The 19,621-nt window shown below is 40.5% G+C and overlaps 1 protein-coding gene across 1 annotated transcript in view; it reads right to left on the reverse strand.

Moving 5' to 3' along the window:
- The window catches only part of LOC133990177 (glypican-1-like), a 73,648-nt gene extending 57,277 nt beyond the window's left edge, over positions 1-16,371 (reverse strand). Inside the window, exon 1 of the mRNA XM_062428351.1 lies at positions 15,818-16,371. Coding sequence (XP_062284335.1) covers positions 15,818-15,977 — 160 coding nt within the window. The 5' untranslated portion in view covers positions 15,978-16,371. The remainder of the gene's footprint in view (positions 1-15,817) is intronic.
- Between the last annotated feature and the right edge of the window lie 3,250 nt (positions 16,372-19,621).

Below are 19,621 nucleotides of genomic sequence, written 5' to 3' on the forward strand. Positions count from 1 at the left end.
CTTATATATTTTCAGTTGTTCAGTTGTATTTTGTTGACATTTTCAGAAAGGTGATAATTCTACTTCATGTTTATTATTGAAGTGTGTGGTGGTGGTGCATTGTAGTATTACTAGTGTTTTGCCCACTTTATGTATGTTAGTGGGCTGGGAAAAAAATATCAGGACACTGTTCAATATAATGCATTCCAGTACACCGCAACTACCCACTATGACCTCAATAATAAACATCAAATAGATATATCACCTTTCTGACAATGTCAACAAAAACTGAAGATGTATTAGCTTAAAAAAAAAAGATTTCATGGCAGACCTGTAATATTGGATTCCATTAGATTGCACTCCCACTTCTAATCCACATTATGCACAGCTTAAGTAGAGCTTTACAGTGCAAAACTTTTACAAGCAGTGTAATCCAACAACAAATAAACACCCATAAAGTTGCTGCTAATAAAGCTGATACAGCCAAACTAGACTAAAAGAAAAACAAACTGGCAGAGCAAGTAAAAGTAAGTCTAAGGCATGGGTGTAGATTTGTTTATGGGCAGTAGGGACATGTCATTACTAATATCAAGGTGTTCCTGGATTGTTCCTACCAGTATTTTTACCGATCTCTTTTTTGCAAAAAAAGTGTGCTATTATGATCAAATGAAAGAGCAGTATATAATGTATACTGGACCTGATGATCTGGCAACCCTAAACTTGAAGCTACACATTATTGACCAACAGCAGCTGTATTACTGTTGGTGACAATTTCCCCCAAAAGCAAATTAAGACATCTGGTCCTTTTTAAAGAAGAACCAAAGTGTCAGTAACAGTCAGGCTTAGTTAATAAGAATGTTCTGTAATTATATCCATCTCTCCCCCTTTTCCATGAGGGGATCAAGAGGAGACATGAACATTATCTATAAGCTAAACTAGCCACAGCTCTGGTTGTGACATAATTTCATTAAGGAAATCCTGTCAGCAGCAGCCTGAGCAGCACAGAGACACACAGACAGGTGCCTGCAGCCTCTCAGGTGAGCTCTGATTTCACAGTGAAAGATCTAGTCATAAGACAGTAGTTAAAAAAAAAAAAATGAAAAAATAGAAGCTTTTGAGGTGATTTAAATATAGGTTGGAGCATCACTGTGTACAGCTTCTCAGTTGAAATTCACCTGAGAAGCTGCAGCTCACCTGTCTGGGTGTCTTTATGCTACTCAAGCTGCTGCTGACAGGATTTTCATAAGAAAATGATCAAAGACATTTATGTTAGGGTTGATACTGCTGCCAGTACCCCTGACTAAGACACTAGCCAAAAGAACTGAAGTTGATCCGTGGGTGCTGCAATGCAGATGCCTGCTGCTAGTGTGTGTGTGTGTGTGTGTGTGTGTGTGTGTGTGTGTGTGTGTGTGTGTGTGTGTGTGTGTGTGTGTGTGTGTGTGTGTGTGTGTGTGTGTGTGTGTGTATATGTGTATAGGATGGGTCAAATGCAGAGGATCATTTTCATCTCAGTATATGTGAGTGCTAAGATTTTTGTCAAAATCCACAAACTGAAAGAAGAACAGATTCTTAGATGAGATTTGAAAACCTTACAGCAGCTTACAGAGCAGCATATTATCTACAGGTTTCTATAAAACTTATTTTTATTGTAACATGTATTGTGACAGTGTATGATGTGTTATGTTTAAATATTGTTTTCAGTCTCAGATTTATAACTAAGTAGTCTGTCAGTAAAATAAATGGTAAAGAACAGAAAACATCATAATACAATTCCGGTTTCAGACAAGTCACCAAATGCTTATTCAGTAAAGTAAAACTTTTGCAGAGTCAGGCTCTTTATGTGTGCATGTGTGTGCGCACATGTGCCTAGCACATGTGGGCAAGTACGCAGACACAACTATTTTGGCTGTCTCGCAAAAAATGTCCCTACCAAAGTTAAAACCAAACCTACGCCCTTGGTCTAAGGATGCCTCTGAATGCAGACAAACAGTGAAAAAACCAAAGGTTCTCAATTTAAACTGATATGAAGTGAAAATAAGTTAGTAAATCTTCCAACTAATTTCATATGATTAACTGAATTGAAAAACTATTGTTTTCAGTTGACTAATTAGTCCTTGATTACTAATTTTAGCCATAAACACGAGAATACCGAAAAAAATTACATTTCTCATGCTGGATGCCACACCACAAACAATATTTTATGCAACCCATATTGGCTACACAGTGTTACCACATAACTGTTTCAGAAAGCAGCAAAAACATACAGCTAACCACTCATTAAATTTCATCTTGGTAACATGTTTTTTGGAAAGCAGTTTTATGAGTTCATCGTCTCAGAGTGGTTAAAGCATATGGTTCACTTAGTGAGTATAGAGCAGAAGACTGAGGGCAAAGTATGTCTGTATAAATGTATGTATGTGCCACAGTATACTGTCCCTGTCCGGAGGTCATCTCACCCTTCAGCTCTATGGCTGCCCAGCCACCGGTAGATAAACACAGACAATGGCAAATGATTTAAGCTCCAATCAAATCAATGTCACAGCCCAGTCCGCCATGGCCTGACTGCTAGGTACCCGGCAGGTACACATCTCTGCCAGGCTGAAAGTGATTCAGAGTGCCAGTCACACGTATTACTCTCCTCCTTATCCCCACAGACTACCATAAATAAGAATTTGATTTAATTGGCCTGCCAGAGCATGAAAGATAATAATCAAGTCAGTTGTAAGAAATTGAGGGAAGGAATATGTTTGGAGAAGCAATTTGTGATTGATTTTAATTTAATGAGTACGCCTCTGCGGCGTTCACTCCAATAAATATGCATACAAACACACAGATACACACACACATTTATGTATTGGTTGAATGACCGGAGTCAAAGCAGTCAGAGGAGACAGCAGAATCATCTGTGTCCGAGGCATTAACAACCTTTATTGACGTCACCCTAAATCAACATGGCCAGGGCCTGAGAAAGAGAAAGCCAGCCAATTTATATAACAATGTGGGAAAAAAAGGGAGCTTTGCGATCAGCACAGCAGCTGTGCTTAATCAAGGGAACTAAGCCAAAAGAGATGTGAAGGACACAGAATGAGTGAAAGAAGGTGAAGAAAACTGGAGAGAGGAAGAGTGAGATTGAACCAAAATAAGAAGATGGGATATAAGACTGAAGTGAAGGGGGGAGGGGGGGGGGGGGGTTCTCAACTCTATACTTGTATCTCAAACACTGAGAGCCTGAAAAAAGGATGGAAGATTTAAGGAGACTGTCGGAGGGAGAGTTCCTCCTAGTGAGCGCACAATTCTCTTGACAAAACACCCCAATGTGAAACATCAAAGTCTTTTTGCATCACCACCACAATACGAACATGGGGAAATTTCCCAGAACCAAGACAGGAAAAGTAGGTGTTTGTTTCCCTTCATCAACCTACTGTGCTCTTTACAAGAGAAAAAATTATTTCGTCTCTCACTCCTGTTCCATGGGGAGGCTCATAACTTCTATAAATGCTACTATTATAAACTTTAAATGTACTATAAAAAGTCTTATCTGCTTTTTTTGAGGTTATAAAAGGTAAAGAAGAAACCTGAGCCACCTTTCTTGTTTCAGTCCATCCAGTCTTCATGGCCTTTGCTATTTATCAGCAGACATCACATGCAGAACAAAGTCATTCATCCTCAGCCTTACAGTCTCCTCTGTCCAACAGGACTTGTGATTCAATTTAACTGAGTAATGCACTGGCCCCTGAGGCTGCTGGGGTTGTTTAGGAAAATAGGGTGCTGGGTGTGAGGACACATGGGTGCAACAAGGCTGGCACTTTGGCTGCTTCACAGCTAGAAAAGGTGATTTAGTCACACACTGCAGATGTGCATAACCGTGCACATGCGCGGTGATTTTGAAAATGCCACGCTGAGTGTGCTGAAAGAATTAAAAGCTAACATGGGAGGAGTGATTAGAAATGTAGATGTAATGATGCTGTGGTGAAAAAATGCAAGCAAGAGACACAAAAACAAAGAACAGTAGGATGGTGAAACAGGTGAAAGTTATTATTGTTTTATAAGCCTCATCTCTGTCTGTTTTTATAAGCATCATCTCTGTCTCTCTCTTTGTCTCAGCAGGTAGGTAGTGAGAGCATAAAAGATTTAAAGAGAAGCTTTTTAGTTTATGCCTAAAGACGCATTCTCGAACACAAAAAAGACAACAGAGATACTAGACTATCTCTGACAAAGCTCATTGTTATAATCACAGGTACAGTCACTGGATAAAAACTGTGTAAATTCTGAACACATATACGCACACATACTAGCAAGCACCTAACATTCCTCAGGCCCTCTAATATGACACTGTTGAGTCAGGGATTCCAGTAGAAATACACTATTGTAAGATGCTACACTTACTGTATCACCTTCCTCACATGCTGTTCAGATATACTTAAAAATGCATAAGGGGTAAAGGCATGCAGTGCCTTGAAACAATATGATCCTAAAGCTGAGGGTTCTTCTGATTTTCCAAGTAGGTTGCTAATTTTTAGCCTCAGACAGGTTTAGATTGTAGTGATAAAAGCTCACAAGTTACTATCAAGCTGACCTTCAATGTGGCACTTAGCATCAAGCTATTTAAACTGAATTGCTCATAATTATAGGTCTCACTGATTGGCATACTGCTTAGCAGTTCCCAATATACCGTGTATACTGTATGTACAATATGTACTCAATGTAATCCTGCGCAAGCCAGCAGGTTGTTGCTGTAAATAACATGGTCACCTTGTCTGGTGAAGAATAACAGTTGAATAAACAAACGAAAACACTTTGTAAAACATGTATCATGTATGCACTTATTAAAATATGCAAGCGGAAACAGTCATGCATTAAAGTAATGCAGCAAGACTCTCACGCAGTGCTTTTACAGTATATATTTAAATACATGCACACTCACTCACACACACACACACACACACAAAGGCAAATGCACATACACAAACACTTTGAAACGCATTAGAAACACACAAGGCAGCCATGCACTAAGCTTGGGTTGACAGAGTTCATTTGGAAGATGTACAATATTTATGAGAAAAGACTCTGCAGGAGAGGAAGAGGAGATGAAAATAGTGAGAGAGCAGTAGGGGGATAGCAAATAACGAGACGAATGAAACGATGACGAGTGGGCCTGACTGAAATGCCCTCCGTTACGGCTGAGTGGAAGAAATGCAAGCTAAATAAGTCATTGTCATTTCAAGTTCATTAGCTCCCTGCTTGTCATCCCCTCCTGGGAGGAAGGAGACAAGGGGGGAAGTGTGTAAAGGTGTATTGTAACACACAGTACAGCACAGTAGCAAAACCCAATATACAAAATGGTTTCATTAGTTATAAGTTTGTACCAACACATTTTTTGTACACAGGCAATATTCAGCGATTACATATTTTTTTTACTGCAAACCCTTTATTACTGCCTCGCCAGTTCCATATAAATCACTGTTTCTAAGGTTTAGTCATTTACAATCTTGCCACACTTTCTGCAGTGAATGTGGAAAAACTTTTTTTAAAAGAAGTTTCTAACAAAATCTGTAATGTTGAAACAGATAAACATTTCCTTCATAATATTTTTCTTTGCCATGTCTATGATATGATGTATCTAAGGGTGAAAAGAGGTGGTGGGTACATTTGATTTCCAGAGAATATTTTTTCAATAAAAGGGACACAAAAATAAAACTGTCTGGAATTAGTGAGAAAGACTATTACAGGGAGACAGAATGACGGAAACAGACTGACAGAAAGAGAGAGGGCAGGAAAAGTGGAAAAAGAACAAAAATAAGGATTTAGGTAATAAAAAGCTAATCCTGCACCAGCAAACAGGATGACAATTGACAGTAATTACATATTTCCCCCTGTAATTATGAGCTTTTTTTATGTGCCCCTCTTCTCATAAGACCTTAGTAATCCTCTGGTCATTCCCACTCTTCCATCTTCAAAAAGTCACTCTACCTCCAGATCTAAATAGCTGTGCATGGTCAAGCCAAATAAGCAAACCACCATGAACTACAGGGGCTTTCCTAAGCCACAAATAACGCTTGAGAGATGATGTCACATAAAACCAGATCTCACTATCTAATTACAGAAAAATGTGCTTAGGAAGCACAAAATCCGACAGGAGATGAGAGTTGGAGTGGTTGGAAGAAAGCTGCTTCACCACAAACTAGGGAAACAGATATAAATGGGCTGCAATGCACAGCTAGACCAACTCATTTGGGTACTTTGGTTGATAGAAGAACTAATGTTATGGAGAACCAAGGATCTCTGGAGTTTTACCCAATTATACACTGGAGATCCTGAAAATGAAGCGGATGTAGAGGGAGACATTGTACATTAGGATCACGGAGCACTAAAGCATGGAAAACTCCAGGAAGCCAATAAAACAACACAGAGATTTGACTGTAATTACATTCAAACTCAAAAAAGCAGAGGAAACCGGGAGACGGTTAAAGTCAGTGTGAGAAATGGAATCCCACAAGAAGATTAAAAAATAGAAAATAAAAAGATGCTCTGAAATTTAACAGAATCCCTAAATCAAATATAATTGCATTGACTTTTAAGGGGAACACTTAAAGAGGGAATTCATCTCTCTCCAAAAGCCCGGAGGACAGAGGAGTCCTGCAGTGCAATCATATTTAGCTCCACTGACAAGGAACATTTTCTTGGATTCTTAAATTGTATTCCTGAAGCATATGGCTTTAATGTTAAGCCAATTAAATGCATTGTAAAAATGGATCACAAAAACATGGAGTCATAAAAATCACAGACAAGAACCAAAAACAAATGTGTAATGTTTCTTGAGAGCATCAGTAAGAATGCAGTAAGTTTGCACATGAAAAATAAATGAATTCACAACTTCCCCTGCAAGAGCAGATAGGGAGAGAGCAAGAGAGATAAAGCCTTGAAGGCAAAAACAATTTAGGGAGGGAGAAAGAGAGAGGAAAATAATTACGATAATGGAAACTGGTGTGAAACAGTTTATCTTGATGAGAGAAAATCTTCAGGAAATGATGAACGCCAAGTAACAATAAAGCTAAACAACAACTGTCAGAGAAGGATAGATTTGATAGAGCTGAAGAGAGAATGGTGACTGTTGTGCATCCTAAGTATGGAAACATGCTTCTAGTTTGGAAGAGATTGTGGAGAATAATGTTTAACCTCAGGGGAGAGGATTGGAAGCTGGAGACAAAGACAATACTCACAAGAAACACCTGGGATATCAGCCTTACACACATACAGAAAGATACTGTACACTAACAGAAAGCTTGATGACTTGCAGTCAAGTTTTCTGTACAGCTACTTCTGCACTATTTTATTCTGCAAGAATCTGAGCTATAGTGTTTTTAATAACAACCCACAGTATATGCGAAAGACATGGCCACTGTTGAACAGAGCAGAACAGAAATGATTGCTTATCAAAGTGAAGTGCATAGCTAAGGAATATGTGTACTGTTGCGCCTGTGTGTTTTATCTTTATTAAATATGTATTGTGTGTACCAGGCGTCAGAGCAGCGAGGTGCTGGACAAATTTCAGCTATTCAACAGATAGACGACACCTTACTGATTTTATCATCTATTCTATCTTTTTTTTATATACAGCCCCAGAGGCACCCAAAAAATGTTGGTAGGCTTAACAAAAAAGTCTGCATAACATGCCAAGCATTTGCAAGTTAAGATGCCCCAGAACCAGCTGATCAAAGCTTAATAAGCACATTTCAGTTTCACTTTGCACGAAGAAAAGTAGCAAATCTGTGGGATCCTTTTTATGAACCCATTATCAAAGAAAAAATCTACTCATCAATACAGCTGTAATCAAAAACTTAGATACCAAAAAAGAGTGGCAATCTTACGAGTAAATACCATTAACCTTCCATTCGGGCAACAAGCAGGGTAGGGAATATTTTTTATTATATTTTTTATTCATTGTACCTTTTAACCACTGAAAGACTATTTATGATGAATGACTGTTATTGACTGAAATAAAGTGTTTTTTGCTGTCAACGTATTTTTTGTTTCTTTCAGATCAGACCCACTATCAATAATCAGAAATCTGACTATGAATTAATAATAAAATCGCCATCCTTTTTGTCTGAGTGCATGTGTGTTTTTCTGTCCCAGTGGGCCTGCTGAATCTTTTGCCATGGTGTCGCAGTCACAGGATTTCCCCTCTGGGATGTGTCTAATCCAAGTAAAGAAAGAAAGAAATACTCCAGTCCACAGCTGCAGACAGTGGGTATGTGTGTGCTGGCGTAGGGCGTGTCACCCTGTAAAGTTCATACTGCTTGCCCTCACTTAATATGGTAGTGGGCATCCGGGTTTGGGTCTGTACCACCTGTCAAGCAGCAGGAGTCCAAGAAGAGAGCCACGCTGAGAGCTAAAGACAGTTCCTTGTCACTTCAAATACTCACCTAGTCTACAAAAAACACTGCTGGAGGGGACGTGAGCCACACCAGCTCGGCGTGGCACACACACACACTCACACACACACACACACACACACACACACACACACACACACACACACACACACACACACACACACACACACACACACACACACACACACATTTACATAACTGATGAAAGGGCAAAACACAGACACCAGGAGTCATGCACACACACAAGGACAACAAATGGAAAGGAAGCAGTTTAATAATGTTCTCACTACTGCTTTAGAAGTCACACAGAGTGCACACATATGCGACACATACATAGACAGATATTCTCTCGCTTACTTGTGGACACATTGGGCACATGCACACACATCTGTGCCCAACCTCCCCCATACACACACACACATCTGCGCCCAACCTCCCCCATACACACACACACACACACACACACACACACACACACACACACACACACACACACACACACACACACAACAAGAGACAGTGGAGAGCCTTGCTTTGACAAGGGAATAATTCTCCTTTTGACAAAGCCAATTCCTCTGAAGACAAAAGAAGACTCATACACCGACACACTGCAGCCCTCAGAGGAACAACACATGTGCCCCCACACTGTATACACACACATACATACGTGTTGCAATGACACTGCAGCCCCCTGTGGTGACAAAAAAAGACAGGCCTGCGGCTCTATGTGTCTGTGTGTGTGCTTGCCATGGGAGGGCTGTACGTGTGAACTCCTAGTCTCGCATTAGACAAGTGACAGGGAACAAAAGACAAGAGGAGCGAGCAGGGTGGCAGCAGCTGAAGCGCATTCTGGTCAAAGAAAAAGCAGCTCATACTTGTCAAGGTGGTGCATCATATTATAAAAAGCCATGTCTTTCAGTGCAGCAGTTTCAGCATCTTACACAGTGAGGTAAATCGTTGTAACTCTCCTAAATTAGACACAGGAAATAAGTAGGAAAAAACTGACATGTTTGTTAGCTCTTATGTCATTATAATAATGATTATTATTATATGCCAATAATAATCATTATTATAATGACTCGAAATATAAATATTTTAAAGGAAATAGGAGGGAAAATGTTTAAATATCTTGTCAGACTTAAACTGATTCTCCAAAAATGAGTTAATTTTAGATGACTCCTTCAAGCTCTGTGCTATACATGAAAAACAGATATGTGTGTGTTCCTTAAAATGGTTTCTCTGTGCTTGTTCACACACCATCCAGAGCTCCTGAGCAACTTAACGAGTTTGGAAAGACTGTCTTCCAGATCTCTATGTTTCTAACAGGCCTGGGTTTGACAATGATTACATAAGGAAGCAGTGTAGTGCAGGACACAGTTTTTAAAAAGGAGCTTTCCTTTTTTACCAAATGTAACTTAATCCATCCATCGTCTCTCTTCTTTTTTCCTTTGTCTTGTTTTTTTCCTCCATAAATAACGTCACGGGGCAGAGCAGGGACTAGCAAAACCAAGCAGACCAGGGCAGCCACAGTCATAGTCAGCAGACCACCATCTCTCTCTCTCTCTCTCTCTCTCTCTCACTCTCTCTCTCTCGCTGGTGAACATCAAACACTCTGTGGTCTGTTTCTCAAGAGGCTTCTTACTGACTTCAGCATTTTAACAACTCTGGCATATTCAGTTTGTAGGCAAACACACATACACAAACCATTGCAAACAGACATGCACACACACACACACACACACACACACACATACACATAAACAAGGACGGTCGGAAGCCCAGATGCAGGGACTCATATGCTATAAACTGCAGCAGAGTTAAGAGCCTGCACATTGTGATACAGAAACAAAAGTTGCTTCTGCTTTAATCGGTCTGTAGAGGAAGACCAACAGATGTGTGGGGCTTTATGCTGACATTAACCTTCAATAAGCCTTGGCCCTCTTATCTCCAAGTCAGTTAATGAGTTCCATTCACGCGGAGGCAATATGTAATTCAGTGTGATCAATTAGTTATCCACTATATGGAAAGTAAGAACAGCACTTCAGCAGGGATATTAATGGGATGAAGATAAGGCTACTGTCCAAAATGGCCACAATGACAACACCGCACGCTTATCTCAACGCACACAGTATTTTTTATTTATGGTTATGTTTAGTCTGTCCCTTTATCTGTCTAGAGCCCTTTTCAAACATGTGTAACATTACTGGCCCCATGTGTTCAAGTAATTGTTTTTTTTGTTTTTTTCCAGTTTTACTCTGCTTCATGTGATTAAACTCAATGTATTTTCTTTCAACATCTATAAGATATTAGAAAACTGAAAATACCTGTCACAGTTTCTTGATAATGTTATCAGATGTCTTGTTTTCTCCAACAAAACCCATACATATTCAATTTACCATTTGTTTGGAGTTTCGCTTGAAAATTGACAACAAAAATATCAAAATAGCTCCCAACTAAGTTTCTGTTGATTAACAATTATTTTAATTGATAAATCATTGCAGTTCTAGGTGGAAATGTTGCAGAAATGTTATGAGGGCCGATCTTTTTTGTAGAAGCGACTTGAGTGTTTTTTCCCCCTATCTGAATTTACTGTATCCTGTACAAAAATGGCAAAAATGTCTCCAAAAATGTACTTAAGTTTAGACATTCAGTATTAAAGGAAATTTACATAAATACAAAACCTGCATCTAATTTAGTAAAAGAACATAGGATTGTCATTACCTCCCAGTGGCTATACACTATGATATACTATTGCCAGGTGTCCTTCATTTGTTTTGTGTCACTGAATTTGGACACAGTTCAGGTTTCCATGCCAACTTCTGAGGAGGGTTCTTTATGGGATTGCCCACTTCACTTGCCTTCACTTTGGTGCCAACTATATTACAGCCTTTTCCTATCAACATAATATATCCACTTCAGAGTAAGCTGTTAATAATGCAATGGAACGATAGTGCTGTTTGGTAACACTGTCTACATGTTTTTTAATAATCTGACTGGCATGAGAGCACATAGCTGAGGGGACAACCACCACAGGTCAAGCAGCTTTTCTGGGGGAGACTGTGGTGGACAGAAAAGCTGGAAGGTCTTGAGCAACAGCAACTGTTGGAAAATATACAGCTACAGTTAAGCTACAGATTAAGAGCTTGAATACATACAGCAATGGACATGATCTGAACTTTACTGCGGACCATTAACACTCAAGTAGATGGGCCACATTTGACTGTTGAGTGCCTGTACACCAATAATGATGAAATAAGAATACTGAGATTTCCCAAAAGTCAGGCTATTTCTTTACATTGTTAGTGCAGTGATTTACCAAAAGAATATATATATTTTTTACCACAATCCTATCTAGTTTTCTTGTTGTTTTCTTGTTGGTTCTGCAGCCTTCATCTGGCTGATCAGCTATGTTTTGTGCTGGCAGGAGACTACTATCTCCATTTAACCTCTGACTGGGAGGTGGTGTAAGGGGGCAGCAAACACACTAGCAGCTATTATCTTATCATTAGCCTCAGTAAAAGAAGTGAGAGTTTGCCAGCCAATTTGTGAAAACCCATGCTTCGTTTTAGCTACAATGCTGCTGTTATACATTTCGAGACGTATGCCCATATTCACAGTCCAGCTGCTGAGCTCAAAACATTCCCATACTTTTTCCTGTGGGCTACCATACTGATCAACCCATATTTCCACCCACAAACCAGTCTTTAGTCAACAATAGTTCCTAGCAGTCCTGGTGAGCAGCAATCCTACTGTGTCATTAGCCAAACACTGGTTACAGATGAGACTTTAGAGCACTGAGCAACTTACAGTCAGCCTGTAGCAACCGGCAATCAACAACAACACAAATACAGCATGGGAAAGCCACTGCCATACCTAAATGTTACCAGCCTTGCTGCAGATGTCTCATGCAGCTTGTCTTTTTGTATAGGTTTATATGACATTGAGCATCTAACACTCATAGCCTGCCAGCTGCTTTCAAAGAGTGTCTGGCGCCTCTCTCTTTAAGAGCCGATGAGAGAAGGAAACAGAGAGATGAAGAATGTCATCCCCTGAAAGACAAAAAGATAAGTCATCAAGACTGTAATGATGGGGTGGGACAGGGAGGGGGCAGCGCAGGGAGGAGACAGATGAGTCCCGTGAAAATCAATCATCCATTTTTTGGTAAACACTGACAAAAAAGCTGTTTCCAAAACTGATTACACTCTACAAAAGTTAATCTAGCATCATTGCATTAATTTTAAGAGCATCAATCAGTTTACATGATTATGTGCGACCCATTGCTTTTCATTTCTGCTCAGTTGATACTGGTCCCATGGTCCAATAAACACTGCTTCAATACAATAACAAACAGCCCAGCCTTAACTCAATGACTGTCTTCCGCATGGTTTTTTTCTGCAGGGCAAATTACTTAAGAATAGGGGACTATTCAAGTTGTTATATGAGGTGTATCAACATGAAAGCAACATTTACAATCTCCTTTCATCGCTGACTGAGCATAATCAAACAGAGACTGTGATACGGGATGGGGATGTTCATGTGGTTGGGGATATCTCTGCTTTTTTCATTCGGTTGTGCCTAATCTAAATGTAAAGAAGATAGGTACAGTACAAAGGTAAAAAGAAAATCAACTTGAAAACCCCAAGGTATTGGATCCTGGAAATCACATTAGCTTAGGAGCACACTTTTATTTAAATGTTTCTTTCGGGGCAAATTACTTTCAGACTTTATTCGCATATGCTTCCAAGTTTCATTATCATATGTAAGTTTTGTGCATCTATAAAAAGAAGTTTAATAATAGTTTCGGAAGTATACTAACTATTTTGTGTGTCAAGGAATTTTATCTCATTAACTGTGCAGCGCATTTGAAAGTGCTGTGACAGAACATTATTTTTAGAGATGTAATGCAGTCATCTCTCATCGTCCTCCCAGTCTGAACTGAGGTGATGTACTCAGCATGTGACCTTGAGTGAGGCCCGGCCAATACATTAGGTTGATCAAGCCCTGGTGTGACAGCAGGAAATATCCTGCTGCAAATGTCAGGGATCATCCACAACATTCGGGCATAAATTAAAGCTCTCATATTTTACTAAGGTGTTTAATATGCCAGACTGGAGTGTATCAGTGGTTATTTATGCTTGAGAGCCAAGAGACAGGGACACATGGAGAATTATTGTCAATGTACAAAGCCAAATCCCCCCTTCTATCTCTTTCAGTCTCACATCTTTGCATCTCTCTTCTTTTCTCTTCTATTCTCTATTTTCGGCCCTCAGTGTCTGTCTCAGTCCTTTACTTGCTCTCTTACTGAGAATGCATTGACCCCAGACTTAAGTAAGCTCCACATCATTGATTGAAACAAGAGGAATAGGTGGTGTCATGACAAGACAGATTTGCTCTTTAAAGTGTTATAGATTACAGACATTTAGAAGAAAAGGGGATTTCTTCAGGACCGGGGTTGGCATTAATTCTGTCAAATAATTTATTCAGTATTCTTAATCAATTAATCAATAAATCAGCAGCACACAGTTAGCTCTTGCTCTTGCTACCTTATGATGTATGGAATGATGACATGAGCTAACAGTTTCATCACATTACTGCCCCAGCGTCAAATCTTATAATCTTGTCTATCCTATCAGAGTAGGGATCCACTGTATATCTTTGCATCAGATATCTTGTTCCACAAAGGCTTAATGTTCCATTCATTCAACTCAGTTGCAGCTCTCAACCATCACAAACCTGAGTGCAAACAAAATGGAAACACCTGCTATCTGTAAGGTGAAAAGCAAAAACCCTGCAGCACATCGGACTATTTCTGTCAAGGCACAATGCTCTTTCTATAACCGTGCTGTGCTGTGCTGTGTTGTGTATGAGCCCATATGCTATCAGAAAATAGAGCGGTTTCTACTTTAGGATCATCCTGAGTGAGTGACCTTTAGGTGAATACTGCAGAAAGTCACCCTTGTACGTCTCAGTGCCATTCAGCCTGTGCTAATGGACAAACACTGCTGTCTTCACAGGGGAGAAGAGTTTATCTGCTGTCACAGTAGTGTAGCACTCTGTGGAAAATGAATTGGACAACTTAGAGAAGTTGACTGACGCAAGATCTCAAGGGGATTTTCAAGGAAAGGTATGCTATCAGATTGGGAACGACTAAAACAGTATATCAGTAAAAGATGAACATTTCCCGTGTCCACACTCATTTCTTATACCATCAAATTTCTGCTTTGTGCCTACTGATGTCAACTTTTGGAAAGAGTTCTTCACGTTCACTTATTCTACAGTTTTGGAACAATGGAATATACAGTATCTGAGTTCAAAAGTGAAAGTTATATTCCCCTCAGACTGTACACAGGAAAGTGGTTTTGTAAGCATGCATGGTCAGAGTCTGTTGTCTTGTTCATGCATGTATTCTACTGTAAGTGTAGAACCTGAAATTGCTGTGTGTGTGTGTGTGTGTGTGTGTGTGTGTGTGTGTGTGTGTGTGTGTGTGTGTGTGTAGAAGAATTGCACCAAATTCCAGGAGAGGCACACGTGTAATCATCTCAACTGCAGAGGGGCTTGTGACTTTCTGACATCAGACCATGAATGACACAGTGAGCAACATCATATTTGCTGGTTACAGCACATAGTCAAGTGACTGGCTGGTGAGAATTCCCCCAGTACAAAGACCAGACATCTCAAGGAGGAAAGATTAGGGAGTGTCTTCAAAGGGTGGCAGCAGAGTTTTAGACTGATGGGGAAACTTAAGAGAGGAGATTAGAAAGTGAGGTGCTGGTCAGCCATCTGGTTTTTTTGTTTTGTTTTGTTTTATTTTGTTTTTTTCCCCAAATGTCAAGTGTGAGAGCATTCAAAGGGATTTTCTCATATTTTTGATCAGGGATCAAATGGCCAGATTGCCTGTGACATGCCTTTACCGTCTTAATGTCTTTTCAAAGCAGCATTTAATCTTTGGAGATAGCCAAGAGCTAGAGCTTGTCTGCTTTTGTCATGTGATGTGAAATGACTGTGACTACAGGTTCACAAGGCATACATATAGAAACTGGGTTTGCTAACAAAAAGAAGAAAACAAACTTGTTTTAACATGACATATTTTTGAGTTCCAGTAACCTACAGGCTACACTAAGCTCAAAGAACAGAGTTTGGGAACCAAAACTCCAACTAACAATCATTCAATTTTATGGGATATGTCAGATCTAACCATGAACTCTTACAATAAATGGTGCTACTGCAGGTGCGACTTTGGCCTCAAAATAGACTAACATTCCTTGGGGGGATTGCAGAGGGATTACAGCACTCAGAGTTTAGAGCAACGGTGTGGTACTTTACAGAGTATTAAACATAAATAAATAACTTGTATTATAGTTTTTTGGGATTTTTTAGTTCAGGGGTTGAGATCACATTGCGCACAGCATTAGGGCAACATACTTTATTTTAAAGGAGCATACCTGATATTTCAGCGATCGGGACACCATCCACAGGGAATCCTTTGCCGTTATAAAACTGCCTGATATCCGAACAACTCCTGGCTTTGCTGGTCCCTTTGTCCCCATAGGCTGTTGCCGTTAGAGAGCACAGTGCCAGAGCCGCAATGATGAAGGAATCCATCCCAATCGATTGCTGTACGTGGACCTAGTCAAGTGCAAATCCGACTGTGTTGAGTCCTAAACGGAGCTTAGACTCCCAGTTAGTAGCCGCGTGTCAAACAGTGGCTACTGGGTGCTGCTGTGCGTAAAATATCCTAAACCTTCCTCTCTCCCTTCTGCCCTTTCGGTGCGTTCACTGAGTCTGTGGCTGCTCTCCGCGCGCTGCTGCACGGTACAGGAGCGACGCTTCACAGCGCAGAGGTCCCGTCTCTTCCCACTCCTATAACTCAGGACCGATGTTGACAGAACAGGAGCTTATTATTTTGCCCCAAATAATTCTATCTTCTCGCGCAGTGCCCGGGGTGAGCGCAGACCTCCTGTCCGTCTCATATATTCCACAGTTGAGGTTTAATGTGTTGGCTTACCTAAAGAGGCAGAAGCAAGAAATGAAAAATTAGGTTACTCACTAACAGCTGAAATAATGTAAGACAAGTCAAAAAATAGCACTGTATTGAGCTGACGCTGTGCAGACTGCTTCTGTCGCTGCACGCCTACCGGCTATAATGACGGACCCGGAGGAATCTGAGCAAAGAGGTACACACAGGCAGCTACTGCAGCTCGTTTCCAGTCCAGAACAGGGTTTCTTAACGATGCTATGCCAGCGCTGCCACTCTGTAGAGTGAAGAGGAGGCGGGAGGGAGAGAGAGAGAGAGAGAGAGAGAGAGAGAGAGAGAGAGAGAGAGAGAGAGAGAGAGAGAGAGAGAGAGAGAGAGAGAGAGAGAGAGAGAGAGAGAGAGAGAGAGAGAGAGAGAGAGAGAGAGAGAGAATTTTGTGTTCTGACGATCTTCCTTCCATTTACGTTTCATTCTCTTTGCATTTCTGTCTTACAGTTGTTATTTGTGGTGGTAGTTTAGAAAAACATGTCATTTCGTTCGTAGCAGCGACTGTGTGTGTGTGTGTGTGTGTGTGTGTGTGTGTGTGTGTGTGTGTGTGTGTGTGTGTGTGTGTGTGTGTGTGCGTGTGTCTTCACGTTGTCTGGTTTACAGTAAAGGAATGCGCGCTACGCGTCCCGACAGCTTGATCTCAAACAGCCAGGTGTCACAGGTGAACTGTGGCGTGCCCTCGACCCCATCCGGTAGCCTACCACCAATACAGGTCAATGTTGAGTAGCTTCCCTCCACTTTGCAAAGAGTACCTGTATACATGTGCCATATCACTCCTCAAGGTGCAATTAAAGGGCCAACAAGTCAGTGCCTGCCCTGTGCTATTCCTAGTTTACCTGTCACCTGCTGAATGCCTTCATTATCTGAGTTTCTGTACAGTATGTGTGTGTCTTCCAGCCTTAAAATGAACACCTTCAGGCTTGACTTAATGTTGAAAACAAAAGACAAGAACCATTAACTATATTCAACTTCGGTAATAAGTTTTGCACTTGTGTTGTATTGTCAACATTGCTTGAATTCAAAAATATATATGAAGGCTGTTTACTGAATTGGTTGTGTTTAGTGAAAGCTTGAAAGGTCTGTTTCTTCTTACATCTGTTAAGGAAATGCTGTATTTATGAAGTACATTTTATGCATACTTGGAATTCTTCTGTTTATTCATTACTTCTAATAGGATCAGTGACTCCCGGTTCCCAGCTCCTGATCCAGCAGCCTTGTCACAGCCCATGGCAGCAATAATGTTTGTTTTTGTTTTTCAGTTTTTGTAGGGGAGTGGAAAAAGTCACAAGTAGAAAAAGGTCACTCAGTTCAAGTTGGTTCAAATGCAGGGCCCTCTTTTGATGAAGCAACATTTCAATTTAAAGGTCTCTTGCTGTAATGAGTGGGCTGATTTCACTTTGGGTACTGCATTGGTTTTAGTGCAAGGTAAGGTCAGGTACTCCAAATTGATGCATTCCAGGTACAAAGAAGAAAAATCCACAACTAGTGTTAGGGCTTCGTAAGACATAAACTCACCTATGTGTTGTAGGCTTAATATCCTCAATAGTTGTGTTATGCTTAACTTAGAAACTACTTTAAAAAATCTCTGTAGTCATTTCAGTGTGTGAAATTGCATCAGACCGTGTTTGATGGTATCACTCCTGTGGGAGATGCTTATTAGGGATTGTTTGTGGAAGGAGATGCTACCACACATTATCACAGTGACACATGGAAAAAAAACTCTAGTATGGCCTGAAATAACCGTCTATCACACGACAGAGAGACAAACAAAAGTGAGAAGTAGAGAGCGTGATGAGAGGAGAGAGAGGAGAGTCATGCAGTGAGAACAGTCATTTCCTGCCTTCCAATCATTGTATTTATGAAGGCAGACATTGTTTATGAATACATTAGGAAATATTACTCTATAGTCTGTTCAGGATGACTGGATGAGTCTAAACAAAGAGGACAGCGTCTCACATATGACTAACTAACAAATAGCTACAATCGCTACCCATTATTACAGCTCTGAAATGAGCAGGCATGAATTACACCTTTGCTCTACAATGTCAAGTGTCTAACTCATTTGTAGCCTGTGCATGTAGACTCAGGCAAATCTGGCACTACAGTGTTGCAGACACTCAACTAAAGTCGAGAACTGTGTAACTGCGCCACAAAGCAGACGGAAACCACTTTCTAATTATGTATAATACCGTTGCTGCACTTTTCTTGTTGCTGTGGGGGAATACCAGGCAGAGTTAAGAACATGTGGCCAGAGGTTAATAAGTCTAGTGGCCTCAAAGTGTGTGTGTGATGATGTCTGTCCATGTTATATATGGGTTTGTGTATGACTGTTTATATTCCTATATGTGTATATGCATGTGCACACAGTGTGTGTGCAATGTGAGTTTGTGTGTCTGACTGTGTCCCACATGTGGCCATAGGTCGGCAGCGCTGCTGGAGAAACTGATTGGCCCGCCAATGTCTGGCATGGAGATCATGTAATTAACGCTCAGTAAAGCCTCAGAACAGCCATGTTTTCTTCAGGCTGCCTCCCATTGAAGTTTTATTGCCTCTGACCATGAAAGGCCTTCTAATGAGGAGCAGGATGCTGGGTGAAGTTCAGGAGACCGGGGAGGGCAACAGAAGGGAAGGCGGAATGGTAGCAAAGAGAAAGGAGAGAATGGGGAGAGAGACCATAACTACTGAGTAACTGTCAGTTCAGTGAATACATACAGTAATTATGTGGTGGGCATTTTGGGGCGTGATGAGTTTTTCAAGTGAAAATTACCTTGCTACTATACTAAAATACAACAGATGTTCAACCACACCTTTCAGGCAAAAAGCGCTCACACTTGATTCAAAAGTAGATGAATTAAAGAAAATGTGAGCAGGGTTTTTTCCTCTAAATGCTCTGTAGACTTTACAACTCATCTTTGAGTGTCTGCACACTGAAATTCTGATATTCAATATGTACATAGAAAACCAGGATAAGCCCAGTAAATTCTAAAGAGAGTGCCTGGGCAGTAGCGTCTACACTCTTCATCCACATAATTTCATTTACTGAGACCTCAACATAGCCTAGGAGAGCTTGATCAGAACCATTACTCTTGGCTGCTCTTCCTGTTGCAGCTTGGTCACTATAGTAGACCTGCACGGGCATTGGTTCATGCTCCTCTGTTCTGACTACAGCAATGTCAGCTTTCCCCCGTTGGTTAAGTATTACATGTCTAACTTCTGTAAACTG

This window comes from Scomber scombrus, chromosome 11 (assembly GCF_963691925.1).
Source record: "Scomber scombrus chromosome 11, fScoSco1.1, whole genome shotgun sequence".
In the NCBI taxonomy this organism is placed as follows: Eukaryota; Metazoa; Chordata; class Actinopteri; order Scombriformes; family Scombridae; genus Scomber; species Scomber scombrus.